At 45.3% G+C, this 24,823-nt stretch overlaps 2 protein-coding genes across 4 annotated transcripts in view; one reads left to right on the forward strand and one right to left on the reverse strand.

The window, feature by feature from the left end:
- The window catches only part of LOC142245746 (uncharacterized), a 29,340-nt gene extending 10,272 nt beyond the window's left edge, over positions 1-19,068 (reverse strand). Inside the window, exons 1-6 of the mRNA XM_075318705.1 lie at positions 19,058-19,068; positions 17,543-17,648; positions 17,389-17,466; positions 17,232-17,309; positions 16,936-17,149; positions 16,699-16,855 (exon numbers count right to left, since the gene is read on the reverse strand). Coding sequence (XP_075174820.1) covers positions 16,699-16,855; positions 16,936-17,149; positions 17,232-17,309; positions 17,389-17,466; positions 17,543-17,648; positions 19,058-19,068 — 644 coding nt within the window. The remainder of the gene's footprint in view (positions 1-16,698; positions 16,856-16,935; positions 17,150-17,231; positions 17,310-17,388; positions 17,467-17,542; positions 17,649-19,057) is intronic.
- The window catches only part of NBEAL1 (neurobeachin like 1), a 283,360-nt gene that overhangs the window by 38,797 nt on the left and 219,740 nt on the right, over positions 1-24,823 (forward strand). The window lies entirely within an intron of this gene.

Genomic DNA, 24,823 nt, shown 5'->3' on the forward strand with positions numbered 1-24,823 from the left:
ACCCATACACCGGGGAGCGGACTACCGCTGGGAAGCCACAGTAGCCAACACAGAACACTAAGGTGCAGGGAGAGATACAGCAGCCGTTTGGTTTACTGGAGACTTTGTGCCTCATTTGCTGAGTGAGTACAGCTGTGCCATCCGGCACTGGGCCGCGCTGTCCATGCAACCCTGCACCTCACCGGCCCTGCAGCCCCATCACATCACCGGGCCCCGAGACCACTAACCCCTACCCACGGAGGGGGAAAACAACATCTCAGCTGCTCCCCACCATCGCTCCCGGGATCCCCGTCACCAGTAGCGGTGGTGCCCATCTTCACCACAACCCATGGGTGGCGTCACAGACTAAATCCCCAAACCAAATCACCTCCCCCCCTTTCACTCATGGGCGAGGAGAGCCGCTCGAGTCCCCGGATCCGAGCCACCGAGCAGCAGCAGCGCCGGACCCGAGCGTTAGCGAGCGCAGCGGCGTCCCCGCCTCCGCCCTTGACACAGCACTTTACAGATCTGCCCTGTCACTAATGACCACCTGCTCCATCGATGACCGGGTGTGAAATGAGCAGGTGGGAATGAAGGCGCCGGGCAGGAGCATCCGCCCACAGTGGACACCAGCCACTGGACACCAGTGAGGACGCTCCTTCTCACTGTGTGATCGGAGTTTCAAGCAAAACATCTTCAGAAGTGGAAGAAAATGAAAACTGAAATGAGACAAGCAAGAGAATAGTAGGGAACGTCATACAAGCATTAATTAGGACAACCCTTCACTTTCACCCCTTATAGACTGGACTTTTTTTTTCGTTTTTCGTGAGGGTGAGGTCTGTGGGGGTGAGGTCTGTGGGGGTGAGGTCTGTGGGGGTGAGGTCTGTGGGGGTGCAGTCGTGGCAAAACCTATAAATTAGTTTAGCCCTTATTTTATTGTCAGGAACCATTTTTCCTTCTACATATATGTAGCCTACTTATGGACCGGGGTTATCCAGTGCTGGATTGGCTTCCCTAAATGCGCTCAGTGATGGATCATAGAGCTAGGGTTAGGCTGCTTTTCACACTATGTTTTTTTTTAACATGCGTCCTGAAGGGTTTTTTTGCTGCAAAAGCGGATCCAGTACAAATGCGTTTTCATTTCAATGCATTTGCAATGGACTTCCGTCAACATGCGTTCACATGAGTTTGCGTGCAGTTTTGTCAGAATCCAGCGACTTGCAGTTATTTTAACATTGTTTAACAACGCTACTTGTAGCGTTTTTGAGCTGCGTCCAAATACTGCAATTTGCTGGATCCTGACTATACTGCACACAAACGTATGTGAACGGTGGTATACTGATAGACAGGATCCTGTTTGGTGTACTGAGCATGCCCAGAAACCACAGAGAGTGAGTTTGTTTCTTTATTTCTCTCTTTCTTTCTTTCCCTCTTTCTTTCTCTCTTTTTCTCTTTCTTTCTCGCGCACTCTTTCTCTCTACTCCTTTTTTTTTTTCCCCAGCGGCATCTGAATTTCCAGTCTATCACGTTCAGTTCCACTGACCTCCGATCACATGACTCCAATGCCCGCAGGATCCTGTAAAATAACACATGCGTTTGCATGCGTTTTTCTTTACAAAAACAGGATCCGCTTTTGCAGCAAAAAAATGTTCATGACACATGTAAAAAAAAACGTAGTGTGAAATCAGCCTAGCACAGAGACTTTCTCTAATAAGAAGATTGCAACATCACATTTAATGTAATAGTAGCAATGAATCCAGCTCACCATTATCTTTATCCACTTTCTGTTTAGAGCCCGGACAAAGGCCTCGCCACGGTCTGACAATTGAACAAGTATAACAGGAAAGTCCAGCTCAAATGAACTATTTCTTCTTCAATTCTTGAGAATTTTAAGTACACGGGACATAAAACTTTTCACAAGGAAACCACTATAATGGTGTATGCAGCAACTTATTTTCTGGTGTGATTCTACCTTTAATCATGATAAAGGGTGGAAACACACCAGAAACGCGTTGATGCATACGCCATTATGGCGGTTTCCGTATGAAAGTTTTGATGTATATACTTGAAATTCTCTAGAAATAAAGAAATTGTTCATTTGAGCTGGACTTTGCTCTTTTACTTATCACGTTTAATGATTAGTAATGTGGTTGCTTTGGTACGTGCATTTTTTTTTTTCTAGGCATTTGAATGGTATAAAATACAAGTAAGACTGCAACAAAATGCACATATTTTACTCAGTATTTTTCCTTCCAAGAATCCGCTGTAAATACTCGGTGCACACACCCTCTGCTGTTTATTATAGTTTGCTAAAACTAGACCTACAACTTGTCTACACCGAAAATAATGGTGTGGAGCTTTTCTTGGCTATAAATATCTCTGGTGGATAAACAGTATCTTTTCCATCTCCTTTTTTTTTTTCAATTTTCTTCCTTTTTTTCCATTTATTTTTTTTAAACTAATTTCCTTTTATTCTTTTTTTCATATTTGTTTTACTTAATCTATTTTTATTTTATTTTTCCTCTTTTATCATAAATGTTACAATGTAACTATTTTCAATGGCGGTATCAGGTTAAGAATACCTGTTAGCTTAGAAATGCTGTGTAATCTGTACACAGAATAGAGGGGGAAAGACTGATATATAATATTGGGGGAAGCGATTTGGTTTAACTGGTATTTTGCTCCTTAAAATTAGGGCTGATCGAATCTGCCAAAATCCGGGACTGGCGAATCACTGCCGGATTGAACAAAAATATCTGGATCCACTCTGGATTCCGGTTCCCATATAAGTCTATGGGGACCAGAATCCAGAGATTAAAAACATTTGTGGAGGGGATAGGGGGGTGGGAGCGAGCGTGGTGTACTCACCCGAGCCTGTGTCATAGCAGCAAACTCCTTCCGGGTCACACTTTTCCCTTCTGGAGCAGACAATTCAATATTCATTGTTTTGCCCACCCACCGGCGCGTGTAATTGGTTACAGCTAGACGCGCCCCCACCCTGAGTTTCAGCAACCAATCACAGGCGGCAGGACGGCTGGTGGGCGGGGAAAGCAGTGCAAGTGTCTGCGGGTCAGTATGGTGAACGTGCATGTGTTTTACAAACACATGCACGTTCCTGTCAGAAGTGTGCAGCTGTGCCGGTGATGCACTGTCGGACTCGTACAAGTCTCACATGATATTAGCCGGCACAGCCTGCGCTCTCTGAACATGAGTGTGCATGTACACAGAAACAAATGCACGCTCCTGTCAGATTGTGTGGCTGTGCCGGTGATGCGGCTTTTTTTTATTATTTAAATAAGTAATTAAAAAAACCGACATGCGGTCCCCCCCTAATTTTGATACCCAGCTATGATAATGCCGGCTGGGGGCTGGTATTCTCAGCCCGCAGCTGCCCAGTATTGCCGCATCTATTAGATGTGACAATCCCGGTGCAATACCGGCTCTTCTCTATTGCCTTGGTGCGGTGGCAATCGGGGTAGTGAGGGGTTAATAACAGCGCACAGCTGTTACTATGCCCTAGGTTAATGATGGCACAGGCGTCTGAGACACCCCCATTATTAACCTGTAAGTGAAAATAAATAAGAACAAACAGAGAAAAATCCTTTATTTGGAATAAAATAAAAACACCCCCCCTCCTTCACCTCTTTATTTAACCCCCAACACCCTGCAGATCAAGCGTAATCCACACGAGGTCCCACGTCGCTTCAGCTCTGCACATCTGAGTATGACAGAGAGAGGCTATAGAGAACGACCACTCACTGTGAGCTCCAGAGAATGAATGAGCTGCGCAATGAGTGGTGACGTCACTCAAGTCATTTGCGGTCAGAGCTGGAGGTTCCCATGGGCCTTCACCTGTGATCGCAGGTAAACTGACCTCAGGTGGCGGTCACTGAGTTCACAAACCTGCATCTCCTAGCAGAAAATCGCAGTTTTTTTTGACCAAGAGATGCAGATTTGGTGCTAAAATTTTTACACCATATTCCTGCACTCAATCTACACCTCCTGGCAAAAAAAAACGCATTTTTTTACGCATTTTATTTGCAGCGTTTTTTTTGTTACTGTTTTTGCCGCGCTTTTTTTTTGCCAGGAGGTGCACATTTGGTCCTGAAATCATCTGTACTAGATTTCAGCACCAAATTTCCACCTCCTGGCAGAAAAAAGTCATTTTTGGGCCAAGGGATGCAAATTTGATGCTGAAACGTTTACACCTTATTCCTGCATCCAATCTACACCTCCTGGCAAAAAAAGTTTTTTGACTCATTTTTCCGTGCTATTTTGCCAGGAGGTGCACATTTGGTGCTGAAATCGTCTGCACCAGACTTCAGCACCAAATTTGCAAATTTTTTTTTTACCAGGAGGTGTAAATTGGGTGCTGGAATCTGGTGTAAAAATGTAATAATCACCAAATGTAGATCACTTGGCCCAAAAAATGAAAAAAAAAAAAAAGCGCATGTGCTTATCTTGGCTGTGTAGCAAAAGAAGAGGAACCGCATGTGGCTTTTCTTTTGTTAAATAATTTAAAAAAAAAAAACCCTGACCTCCGGTTCCTCCTAATTTTCGTCCACAGCCAAGATAAAGCCGGCTGGGGGCTGGTATTCTCAGCCCGCAGCCGCCCGGTATTGCCGCATCTATTAGATGTGACAATCCCTGTGCAATACCGGCTCTTCTCGATTGCCCTGGAGTGGTGGCAATCTGGGTAATAAGGAGTTGATAGCAGTGCACAGCTGCTACTAAACCCTATGCTAGTGTGAGAGCACATGCGTCTGAGATACCTGCATCACACCCTCCTTCACCTCTTTATTAACCCCAAACACTGTTGAGCTCCGGCGTAATCCACACGAGGTCCCACACCGCTTCAGCTCTGCTACATACAGCCAGTGGCCATAAAGCACGACTGCGGCTGTGCAGACAATAACAGCCACGAAGACTGCACGACAGGCAGATACTGTCACAGGCTGGGGGCGCGGTCTGGCTGCAACCAATCAGACGAGAGGACGGTCGGTGGGCGGGGAAAACACGGAAAGCTGTGTGTATATGATGCACAGTACAGGAAGTGAATGCGCGACCCGGAAGCAGTGTGTCGCCATGACACCGAGTCTCGGTAAGTATGAAACACTGTTTTAATTCTGTTTTTTTTCTTTATTTTTCAATTATTTTCGCCAGTGCCGCATCCGAATCCGCACCCGTAAATCTTTGAAACCGAGCGGATCCTGAGTTTTAGAATGCGGATCCGCTCAGCTCTACTTAACCCCTTAACGACCCATGACGTACTAGATACGTCATGGATCGTGTGCCGGTAAGCCCCGCCCCCTGCCGCCGGCAGGCGGCGATCGGCGCACATATCAGCTGTTATCAACAGCTGATATGTGTTCCTGCTAGCCGCGGGTGGAATCGCTTCCACCCGCGGCCATTAACCCCTTACATTTCGCTGCCAAAGTCTTGGCAGCGATATGTATATGGGCGCCGCCATGACAGTGACTTACCCCGCCCCCACCGGAAGTCACGTGACATGATCACGTGACTTTCGGCGGTTGCCATGGTAGCACAGGGTCATGTGATGGCGCCTGTAGCTAACATGAGTCACTTCCTCTCAATGCCGGAATACAGCCGGCATTGAAAGTGAAGCAGCAAATCTGCAGTTCTCAGCTCTGTAGCTGAGATCTGCAGATAGTGCAGAGCGATCGGATTGCTGATCGCAATAGCCCCCTAGGGGGACTAGTAAAATAAAAAAAAAAAAGTAAAAAAAAAAGTTTTAAAAAATTAAAAAAAAAATAAAAAAACCTAAAAGTTCAAATCACCCCCCTTTCACCCCATTGAAAATTAAAGGGTTACAAAAATAAAAAATACACACATATTTGGTATCGCCACGTTCAGAAATGCCCGATCTATCAAAATATAAAATCAATGAATCTGATCAGTAAACGGCGTAGCGGCAAAAAAATGCCAAACGCCAAAATTACGTTTTTTGGTCGCTGCAAATTTTGCGCAAAATGCAATAACAGGCGATCAAAACGTAGCATCTGCGCAAAAATGGTACCGTTAAGAACGTCAGGTCGAGACGCAAAAAATAAGCCATCACTGAGCCTCAGATCCTGAAAAATGAGAACGCTACGGGTTTTGGAAAATGGCGCAAAACGTGCGCCACGTTTTTTGGACAAGCTTGTGAATTTTTTTTAACCCCTTAGATACAAGTAAACCTATACATTTTTGGTGTCTACAAACTCGCACCGACCTGAGGCATCATACCCACACATCAGTTTTACCATATAGTGAACACTGTGAATAAAATATCCCAAAAACTATTGTACAATCCCACTTTTTTTGCAATTTTTCCGCACTTGGAATTTTTTTGCCGTTTTCCAGTACACTATATGGTAAAACTTATGCTTTCATTTAAAAGTACAACTCGTCCCGCAAAAAACAAGCCCTCATATGGCAAGATTGATGGAAAAATAAAAAAAGTTACGCCTCTCGGAAGAAGGGGAGCAAAAAACAAAAACGCAAAAACGGAAAGTGCCCGGGGGCTGAAGGGGTTAAAATCCCTAAAGTGGTCAGTCCTAATCAATGATGAACAGCTGGCTGCAAATGACTCTATACATGGAAGTCTATACGAGTCTGTGGGTCACTGTTAGTTCCGCCCACTTGACTTTTTAGCTTAGAGCTGGGATTTCTATAATTAAAATGCAATCAATCCTGAGTGTTTTCCCGCAGACCTGTATATCAGTATGCTGAGATTCCTCTGCCATGTACAGCCCTGCCATGGGTCAGCATTTCTAAGATGACAAGTTCTCTTTAAACTTGCCTAAATAGCAGGTGCCTGGAGCAGACGCCGCTCTGTGTCTCCGCGCTGCCCAGCCGCAGCATTCTTACTTTATTTGTCATTGCACTGTTTTTGGAAGCTACTGAGTTCCACATCTAAACCTGGTAACAACTTGAATGGGAAAATTTAGGATTGTTTTTTTTTTTTTCTTTTTCACTGTAACCAAGTTTAGAGCTGAAAAGTATTAGGCTGCTTTCACACTTCCGTCTTTTTCCATCAGTCACAATCCGTTTTGTGACTGATGTGACGGATACGTTGGAGATTGTGGTACAAATGATGGGACGGATCTGTTAAACAAAACTGATCCGTTGTAGCAGTTTGTACCTGGCAAAGAGAGTCCAGCTGTGGCCGCGGGTAACCTGAGAGACATCACCGCTGACAGCACGACTCACTTCAATTGCTCCGTGGAGCTCACAGTGAGCGGCAGTGTTCTACGGCCGCTCCTGTCAGCTTCCGATGTAGCAGAGCTGAAAGCGTCGTGGGACCTCGTGTGGATTACGTCGGACCTGGAGGGGTATTTGGAGATTTATAAAGTGGTGAAAAAGAATGGGGGTTTTTGTCTTTTATTTCAAATACAGGATTTTTCAGTGTTTTGTTTATTTACTTTCTCTACAGTTTAGCGATAGACGCCTGCTGTCACTAAGCCAGTGGCAGCTATGGGCTGCCATTAACTCCTTATTACCCCGATTGCCACCGCATCAGGGCAATCGAGATGAGCCGGGTAGAGTCCCGAGACTGTTGCATCTAATAGATGAGGCACTTCCGGGCGGCTGCTGGCTGATATTTTTAGGCTGGGGGGCTCCCCATAACGTGGGGCTCCTCATCCTGAGAATACCAGCCCTCAGCCGTGTGGCTTTACCTTTGCTGGTATCAAAATTGGGGGGGGACTGCACACTGTTTTTTTTAACTATTTATTTTACTGCAACATATAGACCCGTCCACCAGCGCCTGTGATTGGTTGCAGTGAGATAGCTGTCAGTGTGGGGGCTTGTCTGACTGCAGCCAATCATAGGCGCCTGTGGGCGGGGGAAGCAGTGAATACGAGATGAAATAATGACTGGCCTGCATTTTTAAAAGCAGGAGAAGCCGCCGGAGCAGTGTGACAGCCGTGCAGTGCCGCGCTGGTGATCGGTGAGTAGGAGAGAGAGGGTGAGAGGGAGAGACCGACAGAGAGAGAGACATTTTCTAACCAGAAAGGAATTTACACATCTGAGCATGCTCGGTTGCTGAAAGACAGAACCGTCACCGGAATATGTCATTTGCCGGATTCCGACGCCCATAGGCTTCTATTATAACACACGACGGACGCCGACGCATCAGTCGCTGTCAGTTTTTTCGCTGCACAGAAAGAAACGTTACATTCTGCGTTGCTTCCGCCCGACGGTCAGTCACTCCACGACTGATCTGTCGCACGGCGGATGCAATGCAGGACTGTCAGTCACAAGCCATCGTTAATAGAAGTCTAAGGGGGAAAAACTGAATTCTGCAAAATATTTTGCAGGATACCGTATTTACTCAAGATGACGGATTGTGACTGATACAAAACAGATGGAAGTAGGAAAGATCAGACTTGGGTTTTGAATCCTATAGATTTTTTGGCCATCACAATTGGTTCACATGCTGTAATTCTGAGTGCACCCAGCCTTTTATAATGTGTTCATTGAAGTCAATGGCAGCTGTAACGCAATGAGTGCATCTGCAAGGAGCTACGTTTTTACTTTGGCTGCATAGGAGCAAGACAATAGAGCAATGCATCACAAATACCTACGGTACCTTCTTTAAAGATGTTAGAGGGGCTGTCCACCCCGGTGAGATCACTAGTAAGCACTACAGCTTGCGGACTCCTAGCGGTGTGTAACGTGACCTCACGTATGCAAATCACATGCTCGCGGTCACCTGTTGACTGCTGGATCTGGCGAGCAGAATCCTCCTAGTGTGTGGTACACTGCAATACTTACCGATGATTTCCCCAGGAGTGGACAACCCATTTAATGGAGCATAGTGGTTTTCCTTCTACAAAAACTTTGTGTTTCTAGACAACAGTCATTTAGATGTTCAGCGGGCTGACAAGTTATGAAATTGACAGTGGCGATCGTTAATAGCGATCATGGCTCAGCTAATGCAGCTGTGTGGAGAGAACTCTGCTCCTGAGACCCCCAACACTGCAATCCCTGCAGTGATGTACATACACAATATTGCGTTAAAGGGAATTTGTCAGCACGTTTTTACTCCTACTCTGAGAGCAGCCTGATGTACAGACAGGGACACTGATTCCAGTGATGTGTCACTTATGGAATTCCTTACTGTAGATTTGATAAAAAAAAAATCACTGTTTATCATCAGGAGATTATCACTAGAGGACTAGTAAACCTGATGCCATGTAGTCCTCCACATTCATGAGCTCTATATAATGCCACCCCCATCACTGATTGGCAGGTTTCTGCCTATGCACTGCATACACAGAAAGTTGCCAATCAGTGGGGGGTGGGTGGGTTATACAGAGCTCAGCATTCTGAGGTCTGCTGTATCTGCAGCAGAGCAAACTTATATTTTGAAAATGCCAGCAAGTAGCCCAGTAAGTGACACATCGCTGTCAGATCGGGCAGCAAAAACCTGGTGACAGATTCCCAGAAGGGGTTAATTGAATTTTACTGCATAATCAAGTATTAATAAAAGCATTGTTCTCTCATTTCCTCCTGACGTTCGGGCCACGTTCACAACTGTTTTCTGACCTTTAGAGCCAACGGTCTAAGTGGAAGTTGTCCACCAGAAAGCCCGGCTTTGTCACTAGCTCCCCGGCTATAAAAGCTTGTTATCTCCGAGAGTCTGCTCTTGTAACCGGAGCTGATCCCATGATAGGGGAAGTTATTCATTCATCTAATCATAATGACCTTGAATAAAGCGGCTATTTCAGTGTCCCAGTTCAGAAACAATGTTAATAGTTTCTGATACCATCATGTGTTTGTTTCGTCCTGTATGACTGGGGTGCATTTACACTGCTCGATTATTAGGAACAATCTTTCTACAGAACACTTGCTTCCTGATAATTAACAGTGTAAACAGGCTTGTTTTTTGGGTTAAATCCATTATAAACCTGTTTAAAAGATCTTCCTTCTCGGCAGCATATCATCATGTGTTTAATGCACCTGTTTTGTTGAGAACAATGGCAGCCTATGAGCACAGAACGATCAATTACCAATTGTTCTGTGCACGAGAAGTGTTGTTGAGCCTTCCATAAAGACTATTAAATGACCCTATGTAGCTCGTTGGCCGCCACTTAGTGGCACAAATCACAGTGTAAATGCACTCATATATTTGGGTCCAGAAGTTTTTCGCCAGCATTTTGGTACTTTAGCCTCTGTATCCCGATGCAGTAGATCTAAAACAAAACCATCAAGTTGTGATTGAAGTGTAGACTTTTAGGACTGTTCAGGAGGTACAGCCATTTTTACACAGTTCTTCCCAGTTGAAAAGTAGTTGGGAAAACAAACATAAGTTCTAATATTAGCGGAATTATTAATACTTGGTTCCTGTGTAGTCTGTAACTGCCTGAATCCTGGAAGCTGTGGATATTCCCAATCCCCAGATCCTTCCGTCCCTTGAGAAGTCTTGCCAGGCTCATACTTCAGCCATCTTCAAGTGTGTTTTGTTTTTTCTCTCCTCTAAGGGAAAAGTGTGCTGAGTTAGGATCCATCGTGGAGGAATAGTCTATTTTTTGTTTGCTTTTGCACTGTGTTTTGAGGACTTAGGCTAGGTTCACACTTCCGTTAAATTGTATCAGTTACAATCCGCTGCTCTGGTAAGCAACGGAATCCGTTTGGCGGATTCCGTTGTTCCCATAGACTTGTATGAGCGGCGGATTGTGACTGATGCTGCTTTGCATCCTCCGCCCAACTGATCAGTCGTGGAACGACTGACCGCGGGGCGGAAGGACCGCAGCTTGTAACGTTTTTTGAGCAGTGCAATCTGTAAAATTTCGCTGCGCATGCTCTCTGGCTCCCTGCACACGTAACCAGGATACACATCGGGTTACCAAGCAATGCGGTTTGCCTAGTTACCCGATATTTACCCTGGTTACGTGTGCAAGGAGTCAGCGCTAAGCGGTGTATGCTGGTAACCAAGGTAAATATCGGGTAACCAAGCAAAGTGCTTTGCTTAGTTACCCGATATTTACCCTGGCTACGTGTGCAGGGAGCCCGACACTTTCCCGCTCGGCTCCGCCCCCTCCCGCACTCCGCATGTACACACACACACACTCACCTGTCCCCAGCCATGCAGACCGCGGCACTGACGTCCTCAGTGCCATGGCCCCGCTCGGCTCCACCCCCCACGCACACAACGGAGTCCGACAATGAATTCTGTTCTTTGTCATCCGTTGTACAACGCATCAGTCACATGCGTCAAGCAACGCATGTGACTGATGCAAAACGGAAATGTGAACCTAGCCTTAGCCGCCTCCTTACATGACATGACAGATGTCGTGGTATTCTTTGCATCTTAATACTATTCTCTTCTAAATGTTGCCGATGTGGTTTTTGGTTACACTGGTCCATGAGAATTTGATCCAGAAGTAGGCAGGCCAAAGTCTATTGTGGCCATTTGGGTTTATTTGGACTAGGTTCATCACACTCCACTTTTTTCAGGTAAGATGTCGCACATATGAGACCTCCTGGATTTCTTCTGGTGTCTGTTGGTCATAGGACTGATCTGTTCCTTATATAAGTTCCATTATAGGAGCAGAAAAATGGAAGTCCAAAGGCAAGTGTGAGGTTACACATCCGTGTTAGTGTTACCATCTGAGAGAAGCATACATTTTTCTCATCTTGGTTACATTTTTTCCCACATCTATTTACATGGATGGAACATGGATGGACGAGATTTTATACAGATCCATGTAGACTTTAATGGCTGAGACAGATCTGCAAAATTTGATCAGAATAAGACCTAAGCCAGATGGCATGAAAATCGGTGCGAGTGGAGTGCGATAAAAAAATCGCATTCCACTTGGCCCAATATTGTGTGTCAGCGCATATGAGCGATTATTTTTCTTGGCCCTATTCGGACCGAGAAAACAATCGCTGCATGCTGCGACTGTAATGCGAGACTCTTTCTCTCGCACCCATTCAAGTGTATTGGGCGAGAGAAAAATCGCACTTCACTTGCGTACACTGGTGTACCACAAGTGCAGGGCGAGAATGGCAATAGCCGGCTACGGAGGAGAGAGTGAGATAAATCCCGCCCGCCCCTCCTCAGTGCCGGCACCCCACAGTGAGGTTCACTCGCACAGTCGGACCTCAGTCGCAGGGACACTCGTACGACACTCGGCTGTGCTGTACTGCCAGCGTGAGCAGAGTGTCATGCGAGGGGCCCCGGCCTTGACATGCTCTAACTCTCGCAGATCTCACTCTGCGATCTATGATTTTAATGGATACGTGAATACATCCATTCTTCTCTGTGGGTATGCGTGCTTTTCGATTTAAAAAAAAAAAATCAAGACACCGCTTGAATGTGTCAAACGGATGTCTGACTGCAGCCTAATGTGCATCTAGAGAGAAACGTCTCAAGTGTTCTTCACTTTGCTTTATAAAGTGAATCTGAAAAGGTTTCAATTTATAAACTGCACATGCTGTTAGATGTCTCCAACCTTCTCAGGATGCTCTTTACTTTGATATGTCAGAATAAAGCCCTCCACCCTCCAAACACCTTAGATAACTATTGGCCAAATGATGGTTTGTCCGGCTGCAAACTCTCCTGTACACAGAAGCGCTTGCGATGGCTCCGGTTTTGTCTGATAATCACTGCCAAACACCTGTCTGTGACTTCTTTTCCAACGCCACTCCTTTGTTTTGTTTTTACCCCTGGAGTGGTGCCTCTAATCTAAGGGGTACTTCTCACATAGCGAGATCGCTGCTGAGTCACAGGTTTTGTGACGTACCAGTGACCTCATCAGCGATCTCGCTGTGTGTGACAGTAAGCAGCGACCTGGCCCTGCTGTGAAATCGCTGCTCGTTACACACTGTTCTGGTTCATTTTTTGGTCGTCTGGCTCCCGCTGTGCAGCACACATCGGCGTGTTTGACACCTTTCCCAACGACCTCGTTCATGACTCACGTAGGTGTGCATCTTCATTGTTTTCCACGCCCTCTCTGTTCCGATTGGTGATCGCTACTGCGTTCGGATTGGCCGCTTCCATCCTCTGTTCTGGCTTGTAGATCGCAGTAGATTTCAGAGGGCTGAATTCACTTGTCCCGGACCGCGTGTAGCAGCAGATCGTAATACAGTCCATTCTGCATCGGGATTGTAGGATGGACAAGGATGGAGAAGGATGGAAGCGCTATTATGTTGCCTTCTCTAAAGGCAAGGCCGCCCAGTCACAACGCAGTTACGACCACGAATCTGAGCAGAGGGGGTGCGGAAAAGGCAATGTAGATGCACGCCTATGTTACTAATCAAGGTTTGAATCGTGCTATGTGACAGGGTCCCAGCGACTGCCGTATCGTTGCTGAGTCGTTGGGAAGATCTGACTGATTGACAGCTCACTAGCGACCCTGTAGCGATGTACCAGCGATCCTGACCAGGTCGTATCATGGTCGGAATCGCTGGTACGTCGTTTAGTGTGACGGTACCATTAGTACCCTGGCCTTAGTCTTATACTCCCCTGCCGATGTCTTCACCTATCGCCACCACTCTGGTCGGTCTCCAGCAGTTTGTGACCTGCTAGCAGCTCCAGTGTTTCATGGAGCACGGCAGAGGCCACTTCACTCTTCAATGCAAGTCTAAGGCTACTTTCACACATCAGTTTTCTGTATTCAGGCACAGTCCTTTTTTTTGCCGTATCCAACGTTTCCGGTTTTGTTGTGCAAACCGGAGCAAACCGGACCTACCGGATCCGTTTTTAAGCGGATCCGTTTATGACGGATCCGTTAAAAAACGGATCCGGTAGGTCCGGTTTGCATCCGTTTTGCATCCGTTATGTCCGTTTTTTTACGGATCCGTTTTTTAAACACTAAACAAACAATTAACGAGTTCCGTATTCTGATTGGCTATTGGGAACATATAGTATATATACAGTATTTTGAAGCATATATGACAGAATGAAGACAGAGGCAAGCAGAAACCATGGATGCTATTCTTGCAAATTACACAAAGATCGCTGCAGATTTTATATTTGAGGCAAATCGCTTGGCTATCATCGTCAGAGAAAAGGAGCGACAGCGACTGAGGCGTCAGCGACATCGACGCTTTTGGATCCATCCCCTGACTGCCCAGAGACTGACACGTGGGGTGTTTTCAACACTATACCTGGAGCTCCGTGGAAACCATGAAAAATTCACAAGCTATGTCCGGATGGCAGTGAATAATTTTGACGTCCTCCTTGGCCTTGTTGCGGACAACATCCGTAAAACGGACACCTACAGCCGGTTCTCTATAACACCCGAGGAGCGTTTGCTGGTTACGCTTAGGTAAGTTTTTTTTTTTAAATTGTATCCTCCTGTAAATTGACTTTTAACTGTAATGTGTTTGCTATTATTTTTTGATAATTATTGTCTTTCCTTTACAGATTCCTTGCAACTGGAGAGTCGCTTTCATCCCTCCACTACCAGTTTCGACTAGGAATTTCCACCATCTCGGGAATCATTAGAGACACTTGCCAAGCCTTGTGGGATTGCCTCCATGATGATTTCATCCCCCAGCCCACCAGGGACAGATGGCTTGCAATTGCTGAACAATACTATAACATTTGTCAGTTTCCAAATTGCCTTGGCTCAGTGGACGGCAAACATATAAGAATTGTGAAACCTGCTGCTTCGGGGTCAGAATACTACAATTATAAAAAATATTTCTCAATTGTCCTAATGGCAATAACGGATGCGGACTACAAATTCATCTCAGTGGACATTGGCGCATATGGGAGATCCAATGACTCTCAGGTCTTTAAAATGTCCCCAATGGGGCGGCGAATCTATGGGAATACTTTTGATTTCCCTCCTGCAAGACCTCTTCCTGGCACATGTGAGCCCCCAATGCCCTTTGTTTTTGTGGCCGACGAAGCCTTTCAACTCTCCCAACATCTATTGAAGCCATATGCAAGCCGTGGATTGACGCAAACACAAAAAATATATAATTACAGATTATCCAGAGCCAGAAGAATGGTGGAATGCTCCTTTGGGATACTAACCAGCAAATGGCGAGTGTTGTTAACAGCCATTAATTTAAACATTGAAACTGTGGATGAAATTGTGAAAGCATGTGTGGTACTGCACAATTTTGTTTTAACAAAGGAACCTTTGTCCTTGGATGACCAGAGTTTGGAATCCACCTCTTTGACTGACTACACCAGTCCTGGATTTAGGAGTAGTGTTGCCTGTTCAACAATCCGTGACAAATATGCTGACTATTTTGTGTCCCCAGAAGGTAGAGTAGATTGGCAAGATCAAATGGTGTAAGATTTTTGTTTAGTTTTATAACAAATAAAAATAGTTAAAAATAAATTAAAAAATATCTTGTTAACCTTGTTAATTTTAAGCTTTCATTCGCTTTAAAAATTTGTAATTTTTACACCGTCAAATTACAACATGTTATGTTTTTGTATTACCTTTTTATTTACTTAACTTGCAAAATAATATTCCCCCCAAAAAAAACAAGAACAAATAAATACTTTTCAACAAAAAACTTTTATTTTTATTACAAACATAAATTATAAATTGGTATATCTTGGGCTTGGGGTGGAGATAGTACTGGAGGGGCTGACAGGTGGGAACACACGCACAGTTGGAGTATTGAGGGTGGAAAGTGGTGTTGGTGGTGGTGGTGGGGAAGTAACAGAAGGTGAAGGTGTGCTTGAGAAACCAAGAGGGAAACCAGGAGATGGGATGGGATTTGGTAAGGATTGAGGGGTGGAGTGGAGGGATTGGGAGACAGAAGAGGTGGCTGGTGAATTAGTGGCTTGAGTTGGGGTCATGATGGGTGTGGAAGGCGAGATGTGGTAGTGGGTAGGAAGTGTAGGGGCAGATGTGGTTGGGAGCTGGTACTGGGCCGCAGGCTGGTACTGGGCTGCAGGCTGGTACTGGGCTGCAGGCTGGTACTGGGCAGCAGGCTGGTACTGGGCAGCAGGCTGGTACTGGGCAGCAGGCTGGTACTGGGCAGTAGGGGGAGTAGGGACAATGGCTGGAGGGGGGGCAGGTGGTCTTGGAGGGGTGGGTGGAGGTGGTTGGGAGTCAACCTGCGCCAGAGCCTGCCGTGTGGCTTGCATTACATGCATCTGATGGTCAAGAGATAGCTTTTCCATGCGCTCTAGTACGGCTTGAAAAAAACAATGATTGGGTGATTTACTTGCATCTAAATGCAGCCTGTCCAGACGCGTGCACAATTCGTGCGTATTTTTTTCCATATTGGCATTTATTAAGCTAAAAGATGAACGATTTTGTTCGGCTAATAATTGAATGGCGTTCTGGAAGGCTGCATTTAGATGCAAGAACTCGGGCGCATAGCTCTTTTCCTGACCCCTATGACGCTGACGCCCAGAACCCAAAGGTGTTCTACTGAGGGCAGCAGTGTCAGAGGGGTGGGGTAGGGGAAAAGCTATCTCATCACCAGCAGCTTCAGGTAATGAAGTCTCACGTGAAGCTCCAGCGCAGGTGGATGGGACAGATGTCGATGGAAGGGAAGGTTCAGATGGGTGGGGTCTGTGCATGTGTTCCCCAGTGGCGGACTGTTCAGGGATCGCTCCTGTCGGGTTCGATGCAGGCTCCTGAGTGCTGCAGACGGTGCTGTTAAAAAGAGGAAAAACAAAACAATAATTAATTTAATTGCTATACATTGGCACTGACTAAAAAAAAAAAGGCAAAAAAAATCAGACATAAAATATTATACTTTGTACATATTGTGTGGAATATTTACCTTCTGCACACCATAGTTGTCCGGAGGAACGACAAGGCTCTAAAGTAACGGTACTTCGATCTGCGTCCTCCGGATCCACTCGGGGCCTGCATCTCTTGATTCAACTCCTTTTTGAAGCGATCCCTGATAGACCGCCACCGCTTCTGAAGTTTGTCACCTGAAAGTGGAAAGCAGAAAGTGGTTAGTATACAACACATTACATCATGCAGCATAACCTACTGAACTGTGAATACTTACGCTGTTTCTTCTGGCCACGAGAATTGAGCTCCCCCCAACCTTCTACCGCTGCGTGGCATACCTCGTCCCAGAGTCGACGGGTTACGATCGAATCAGCGTGGCGGCGGTCAGCCATGTTCCACAGCGGCTCCCTTTCTCTAACTTCATCGATGAGGAGGTCGATGTTGATAAATCCGGCCTCCTCACCGTCAGAATCGGGAGCACGCTGTGATGCCTGTTCAAAGAAAGAAAAAAGAAATTAAAAAAAAAAATAGACAAAAATTCACACTGACATGACAAAAAAAAAAATAACTTACACTATGACCACCGCCACCTCGACGACGACCCTGGGACGGTCTTGGGGGAGCTCTATCGTGAGCCCTAGAAGTTGAAGCCTTTAGTGAAGAAAAAAAAAAACATTATTTACTTATGTGTTTGGTGTGCTGTGGTAAACAATTCCTGTATGAAACTTACACTATGACCGCCCGCTCCGTGTATTTCTCCACCCCTTCCGTCCTCTTCTGGCAGCATCTCCTGTGATGTTTCGGCCACCTGTGTAAATGTCGTTTATTTAAAAAATTTTTTTTTTTTTTTTTTTAAAAAAATAACGCCAAAAAAAAAAAAATACCTCAGTTTCTGAACCGAAGGGCGGGCTACCAGAAGACGACATATTTTTTTTATTACAGGCCACGCACAACAACTTGATGGGCCAAACTTTAACGGCAACACTGCACCTGCAAAAAAAGAAAAAAAAATGTCTAAGTACATGTACGCAGCTCACAGCAGTGATCTGTGGACAGTACTGTGGACATTACCTCAGGAACACTCTCCTCCAACTCCGCACTGGCACTCAATGGAAACGGACACAGCAACTGGCTGTCCACAAATTCCACGGCAACACTGCACCTGCAAAAAAAGAAAAAAAAATGTCTAAGTACATGTACGCAGCTCACAGCAGTGATCTGTGGACAGTACTGTGGACATACCTCTTCCCTGGAGCACTGGACTGGAGGACAGCAGAAGTTGAAGTCAGGATCCGGCAGGAGGTGTGTAGAATGTGCTGGATCCTTTTATAAGTTTTGTGATGATGAAAAAAAAAAATTTGCGCATGCTCTGTTTACCAAACCGGATGCGGTCACCGCATCCGGTTTAAACCGCATTGCGCCGGATCCGGCATGCATAGACACCCATTGTATACAATGCCGCATTGCGCCGGATCCGGCAGAATGCGGTTTTTTTAAGGGGCCAAAAAACGTTACATGATACGTTCTATCCGGCCGCCGCATTCAATTATTTTGCCGCATCCGGAAAAAACCGGATGCAACGCAAAGCCATCCGGTACAATCCGGTAACAATGCAAGTCTATGGGGGAAAACCGGATGCGGTACCGGATCCGTTTTACCCGTTTTTTTCCGGATTGAACCTGATGGAAAAAAACTGATGTGTGAAAGTAGCCTAAGAGAGCCTTGCCTTCTGACAATCTGAAATCCAACATGCCAGATTTCTTATCTCCTCTGACATTTTGTTGGGGGCCCTTATACACATTAGACTGTCGGCCGAACACATCAATTTCTGTTTGTTGAAATGAGGTTAATCTGTGTATGGGTGCCTTTTTAAAGGGGGTTTCGTGTTCTTTTATATTGATGGCCTCTCTGTAGCATAGGTCATCAATATCAGATTGGTTGTGGTGTTACACCCGGCATCCCCGCCAATCAACGGTTACCAGTGTTTTGGATTTTCAAAATAAGCACAGCAACCTCATCAGGTCCAAATGATCCCTTTAATAATGTACCGTGGGGAAAATAAGTAATTGATACACTTCTGATTTTGCAAGTTTTCCCACCTACAAAAAATAGAGAGATCTGCAATTTTTACCGTTGGTACACTTCAAACGTGACCGAATCCAAAAATTAATCCTGAAAATCACATTGTATGATTTTTAAATAATTGAATTGCATTTTATTGCATGAAATAAGTATTTGATCACCTACCAACCATCAAGAATTCTGGCTCTCACAGAACTGTTATTTTTTTTCTTTAAAAAGCCCTCCTATTCTGCACTCATTACCTGTATTAATTGCACCTGTTTGAACTTGTTACCTGCATAAAAGAGACCTGTCCACACACTCAATCACACTCCAACCTCTCCACCATGGCTAAGACAAATGAGCGGTTTAATGACACCCGGGACAAAATTGTAGACCTGCACAAGGATGGGATGGGCTACAGGTCAAAAGGCAAGCAGCTTGGTGAGAAGACAACAACTGTTACCACAATTTTTAGAAAATGGCAGCAACACCAAGATGACTGTCAATCTTACTTGGTCTGGGGCTCCATGCAAAATCTTCCCTCGTGGGGTAAGGAGGATTCTGACAAAGGTCAGGAATGAGCTCAGAACTACTCAGGAGGATCAGGTCAATTACCTGAAGAGAGCTGGGACCACAGTCTCAAAAATTACCGTTAGTAACACACTACACCTTGTGAATCAAAATCCTGCAAAGCAAGGTCCCCCCCCTGCTCACGCCAACATTTGTCTGGGCCCGTTTGAGGTTCACCAATGATTAGCTGAATGATCTAGAGGAGGCATGTGGTCAGATGAGACCAAAATAGAACTTTTTGGTATCAACTCCACTCACCATGTTTGGAGTAAGAGTATGAGTACAACCCCAAGAACACCATCCGAACCGTGAACCATGGGGGTGGAAATATCATACTTTGGGGGTGCTTTTCTGCAATGCGGACAGGACGACTCCACCGTATTGAAGGGAGGATGGATGGATGGATGGATGGATGGATGGATGGGTTCAAGTATCATGAGATTTTGGCCAATACCTCCTTCCATCAGTAAGAGCATCGAATTTGGGTTGTGGCTGGGTCTTCCAGAATAACAATGCTACACAGCCAGGGCAGCTAAGCAGTGGCTCCATAAGAAGCATTTCAAGGTCCCAGAGTGGCGTAGCCAGTCTCCAGACCTGAATCCAATAGAAAATCTTTGGAGGGAGATGAAACTCAATGAAAGATCTGGAGAAGATCTATATAGAGGAGTTGGCCAAAATCGCTGCTGCAGTGTGTGTAAACTTGGTCAAGAACGACAGGAAACATCCGACCTCTGTAATTGCAAACAAAGGTTTCTGTACCAAATATTAAGTTCTGTTTTGCTATTGAATCAAATACTAATTTCATGAAATAAAATGCAAATTGATTATTTAAAAATCATACAATGAGATTTTTTTTTTTTTTATTCTGTCAGAGTTGAAGTGCACCTACGATTACAGACCTCTCTATTCTTTGTAGGTGGGAAAAGGTCCAAAATCTGCAGTGTATCAAATACTTATTTTCCCCACGGTATACATTATGCAGTTTGTATTATGAAAGCCAATGACAGATCTGCTTTAAAGGAACCTGTCAGGTGCAATATGCACCCAGAACCATGAGTATTCCTGGGTGTAGATTGCTAATCCCTGCCTAACTGTCCCTGTATACACTAGCACAGATAAAGAGATTTTTAGAAAAAGTATTTCTAAAGATCTTTTATCTTATACTAATGAGCGAGGGGACTAGTCCCAAGGGCGTTTGTTTCCTTAACTAGTCGGCCCACATAGCATGGTAGCACGCCCACGGGGGTGTACTGACATGCTAATGAATGTGCAGCGATGCACACACACCTCACTGTTCATGGCGGCCGGCAGAGGTTGGATGCGCACTGGGCATGATCCGGAGTACCCGGGACTTCCGGTCATGCGCACTAAACTGATGCCGGGTGTAAGCTTCCCGGCTCAGTGAGGTACAGTGCGCATGACCGGAAGTGCTGAGGACTCCGAATCATGCCCAGTGCACATACATCCTCCGCCGGCCGCCATGAAGAATGAGGTATGTGTGGCATCGCTACGCATTAATTAGCATGTTAGTACGCCCTTGGGACTAGTCCCTGGTCTTATAAGCATATAATATACGATCTTTAGAAATACTTTTTGTAAGGATCTCTTTATCTATGCTAGTGTATACAGGGACTGTTAGGCAGGGATTAGCAATATACACCAGAACTGCTCGTGGCTCTGGGTACATATTGCACCTGACAGGTTCCCTTTAAAGAGAGAATTATGTCGTCATCCATGTTGTCTTTTGTTTTGGACGTTTGCTCTTGCTGAACTTGCCAGCACATTCCTTTATTCCCTTTTTTTATTTAAGGAAATCTGTTACAATGGAAAAAAACATTGAAACCTGCAGGCATTATATTTATAAAGCAGGGGAGCTGAGCAGATTGTTATATGGGTTGAAAAGGTGGTCCAAAGTAATTTTCATCCTAAATCCCTATCTATTCATTTCAGTGCCATAATCTAAACATTTTTTTCTAATAAATGTGAAATAAAAATTCCTTATCCTTCCCTAACTACACAAACTGCTTTGCTATTTATTTATTTTTTTCCCACTTCCTTTTTTTGATGACGCTTTGTTTGAGAATCCCAGTGCATTCTGCCATACTCAAATGAAACGTGATCGGGGGCAGAGGCCGCAATCACTGCCACAGTCCCTGCACCCACCCTAAAAGGAAGCGTCATCAGTGACTCTTATTTCAGTGGTTGTGCTTGTCCAAATGACTGCGCATTCTGTTGCCAGCTCAGATTAGCAGTGACAAAAGGACAATAGAGCGCATTGTCAGAATACTCTGTATGCAGAGATCAGTGATGTCACTTGTGGTGGGCAGCGTTGGTCTCTGCATGCCGGGTATTCTAACAACATGCACTGTTAAGGCCCAGTCACACACACGGACTTACCAGCGATCCCGGAAACGATGTGACCTGATAGGGATCGCTGGTAAGTCGCTGAGAGGTCGCAGGTGAGATGTCACACAGTCAGATCTTACCAGCGATGCAGGAACAATACAGGTCGCAGTAGCGACCTGTATAACGATCTCAGCAGTCACTGTGACCCTGTCACACAGTGTCAAACACAGCGATGCGTCCTGCCCAGCAGGACATCGCCTATGAAGAAAATGGTCTGGACCATTCTGCAACGACTAGTGATCTCACAGCAGGGGCCTGATCGCTGGTAGGTGTCACACACAACGAGATCGCTAACGGGATCGCTACTGCGTCACAGAAACTTTGACTCAGCAGCGATCTCGCTAGCAATCTCGTTGTGTGTGACGGTGCCTTTACTGGTTCATTACTGCTGATCTGAGCCGGCAACAGAGAGCGCGCTGTCATTGTGCACAATGCACATCGTTCTGCGGCTAGTCTAGCCACTGAAATGAGCGTCACAGATGATTCTTCATTTCAGGGAGAGGGCAGAGGCTGGGTCAGTGATCACAACCTCTGCTCACTGATGATGCTTCATTTGAGTATCCCAGCATGTCATGAGGCATCATCAAAAAAGGAAGTGAAAAAACAAACAAAAAAGAACAGTAGGGAATTGCTTATTCAAGTACAGTGTATATTAGAAAATAGTTTAGATTATGGCTCTAAATAGAGAGGGATTTAGGATGAATATTACTTTGGACCACTCATTTTAAAGGGGATGTTGATTTTAGACAAGTTATCATGTCTCCACAAGATAGTTGATAACTTGTTAATCGATGGGGGTCCAACCACTGGCACCCTTACTGATTGGTTGCACAGGGAACTTTTACAATGCAGCAGAAGTGTGCATGTTCAACCTTCACTCCTTTTATTCCCTATGGAATGCTGAGGCTACATTTGGCTTTTTTTGGCTGCCCCATAGAAAAAGAAAGAGTTAGTTGAGCATTATCTCGACACTCCATTTTCTACTGGGGGAAAAAATTCTCCATAGTGATAATCCATACTGGTCCCAGTGGTCAGATACGCTGCCGTTAGTTATCACCTATCCTGCTGCAGAGTGATAACTTGTTTTCACTAGACCTCCCCTTTTTAAATCTATGCTAATTCTAGGGGTAGTAGACCTGTGGCTAGTCCTTTCCAGTGATTCCCCACCTTTCTGTAGGAGGATGCCTAGAGAACTAGCTGTCAATCATTGCTTCGGACCATCTACAGTTCTACTATCTCAAGGATAAGCAGAGATTTAAAGCACACCAATCACCAGGATTTTCCTATATAACCTAAAGCCAGTGCTATACTGGCACTAAGAGGCTGAGTCTAAACATACCTTTAGTTCTCAGCTCGGCTATTTAGGTTTTGAAACACAAGAAAGTAAAGTTTATAAAATCAGCAGCTTGTTGAGTGACAGCAGCTGTCGATCAGCTGATAGCTGGAGGAGTATTCATAGTTTTCCCCTCCCCCTGTTACTAATTCTATTATACAATTGTTTTACTTTGTGACTAAAAGGACCTGTACTGATCCCATACCCATGGGACCAGAAGGGACGGGGCCTCAGCCAACAGAAAAATGTTGCTTCCTGATATCAGCTATGTTGGCTGAGGTTCTGCCCCTTCTGGTCACATGGGTATGACATCAGCACAGGTCCTTTTAGTCACAAAGTAAAACAATTGTATAATAGAATTACCATAAATAACAGGGGGGAGGGGATAACTATGAATACCCACCCCAGCTATCAGCTGATCGACAGCTGCTGTCACTCAACAAGCTGCTGATTTTATAAACTTTACTTTCTTGTGTTTCAAAACCTAAATAGCCGAGCTGACCACTACAGGTATATAGAGAATCAGCCTGATAGTGCCAGTATAGCCCTGGCTTTAGGGTGTATAGGACAATCCTGGTGATTGGTGCGCTTTAACACTAGAACTACTGAGGTAGTCATTTTGACTACTTTGCACTATGTATTTCTATATAGGTGTCATGAGTAGAGTTGAGCGCGGTTCGCGGTTCTCCAGTTCTAGGCTCGATTGATTTTGGGGCCTGTTCTAGATCGAACTAGAACTCGAGCTTTTTGCAAAAGCTCGATAGTTCTAGAAACGTTCGAGAACGGTTCTAGCAGCAAAAAAACAGCTAATTCCTAGCTGGCTTTCCGCTGTAATAGTGTAAGTCACTCTGTGACTCACACTATTATGAAATTTCAGTGTATAGTGTGCGTGAACAGCGCCTTCAGATCACTGCTGTTTGTATAATGGTGATCGCCATTTTTTTTTTTTTTTTTTCCTTGTCTTCCTTCCCTAAGCGCGCGCGTCTTGTGCGGCGGGCCAGCATGTCAGCCAATCCCAGACACACACACAGCTAAGTGGACTTTTAGCCAGAGAAGCAACGGCATGTGTCATAGGATGTCCATGTCACATGTCCCTGCATTATAAAACCGGACATTTTCCTCCAGGACGCCATTATCTCTTCTGCGTCTTTGGTGTCAGACATCACTGGCGCAGCTCCGTCCTTTGTCCTATCGCTGATACAGCTGTATGTGCTCCATACACAGCGCTGGACAGCTTAGGGATAGCACTTTCTATCAGTCCTTTTAAGGGCTCAAACCGGCAGGGTCAGAGCCATAGGTGACAGGTCCTGAAAACAGCGACAGCGTCTGTGTAGCAAAGGTCAGGGATTTCCTCCCTGCATTTCCCTATTAGGAGGGAATAGAAAGGCAGGCTTCCTTTCCTCTACCCAGAGCCCCACAGTCCTGGCACTGTACCCTCCTGTCCTCTGCACACTCCAACTCATTATAACTAAGCCATTATACTAGCAAACACTCAGTGTACCTAGTGGCATCCTAAACGTGGCTATTGGACATTTGTCTAGTCCCACTAGTGCAAAGACATTTGCAGCACCTCTGCCTGCATTGCACACTCCAACTCATTATAACTAAGCCATTATACTAGCAAACACTCAGTGTACCTAGTGGCATCCTAAACGTGGCTATTGGACATTTGTCTAGTCCCACTAGTGCAAAGACATTTGCAGCACCTCTGCCTGCATTGCACACTCCAACTCATTATAACTAAGCCATTATACTAGCAAACACTCAGTGTACCTAGTGGCATCCTAAACGT

The sequence above is a fragment of the Anomaloglossus baeobatrachus genome, chromosome 7, assembly GCF_048569485.1.
Source record: "Anomaloglossus baeobatrachus isolate aAnoBae1 chromosome 7, aAnoBae1.hap1, whole genome shotgun sequence".
Taxonomy (NCBI): domain Eukaryota; kingdom Metazoa; phylum Chordata; class Amphibia; order Anura; family Aromobatidae; genus Anomaloglossus; species Anomaloglossus baeobatrachus.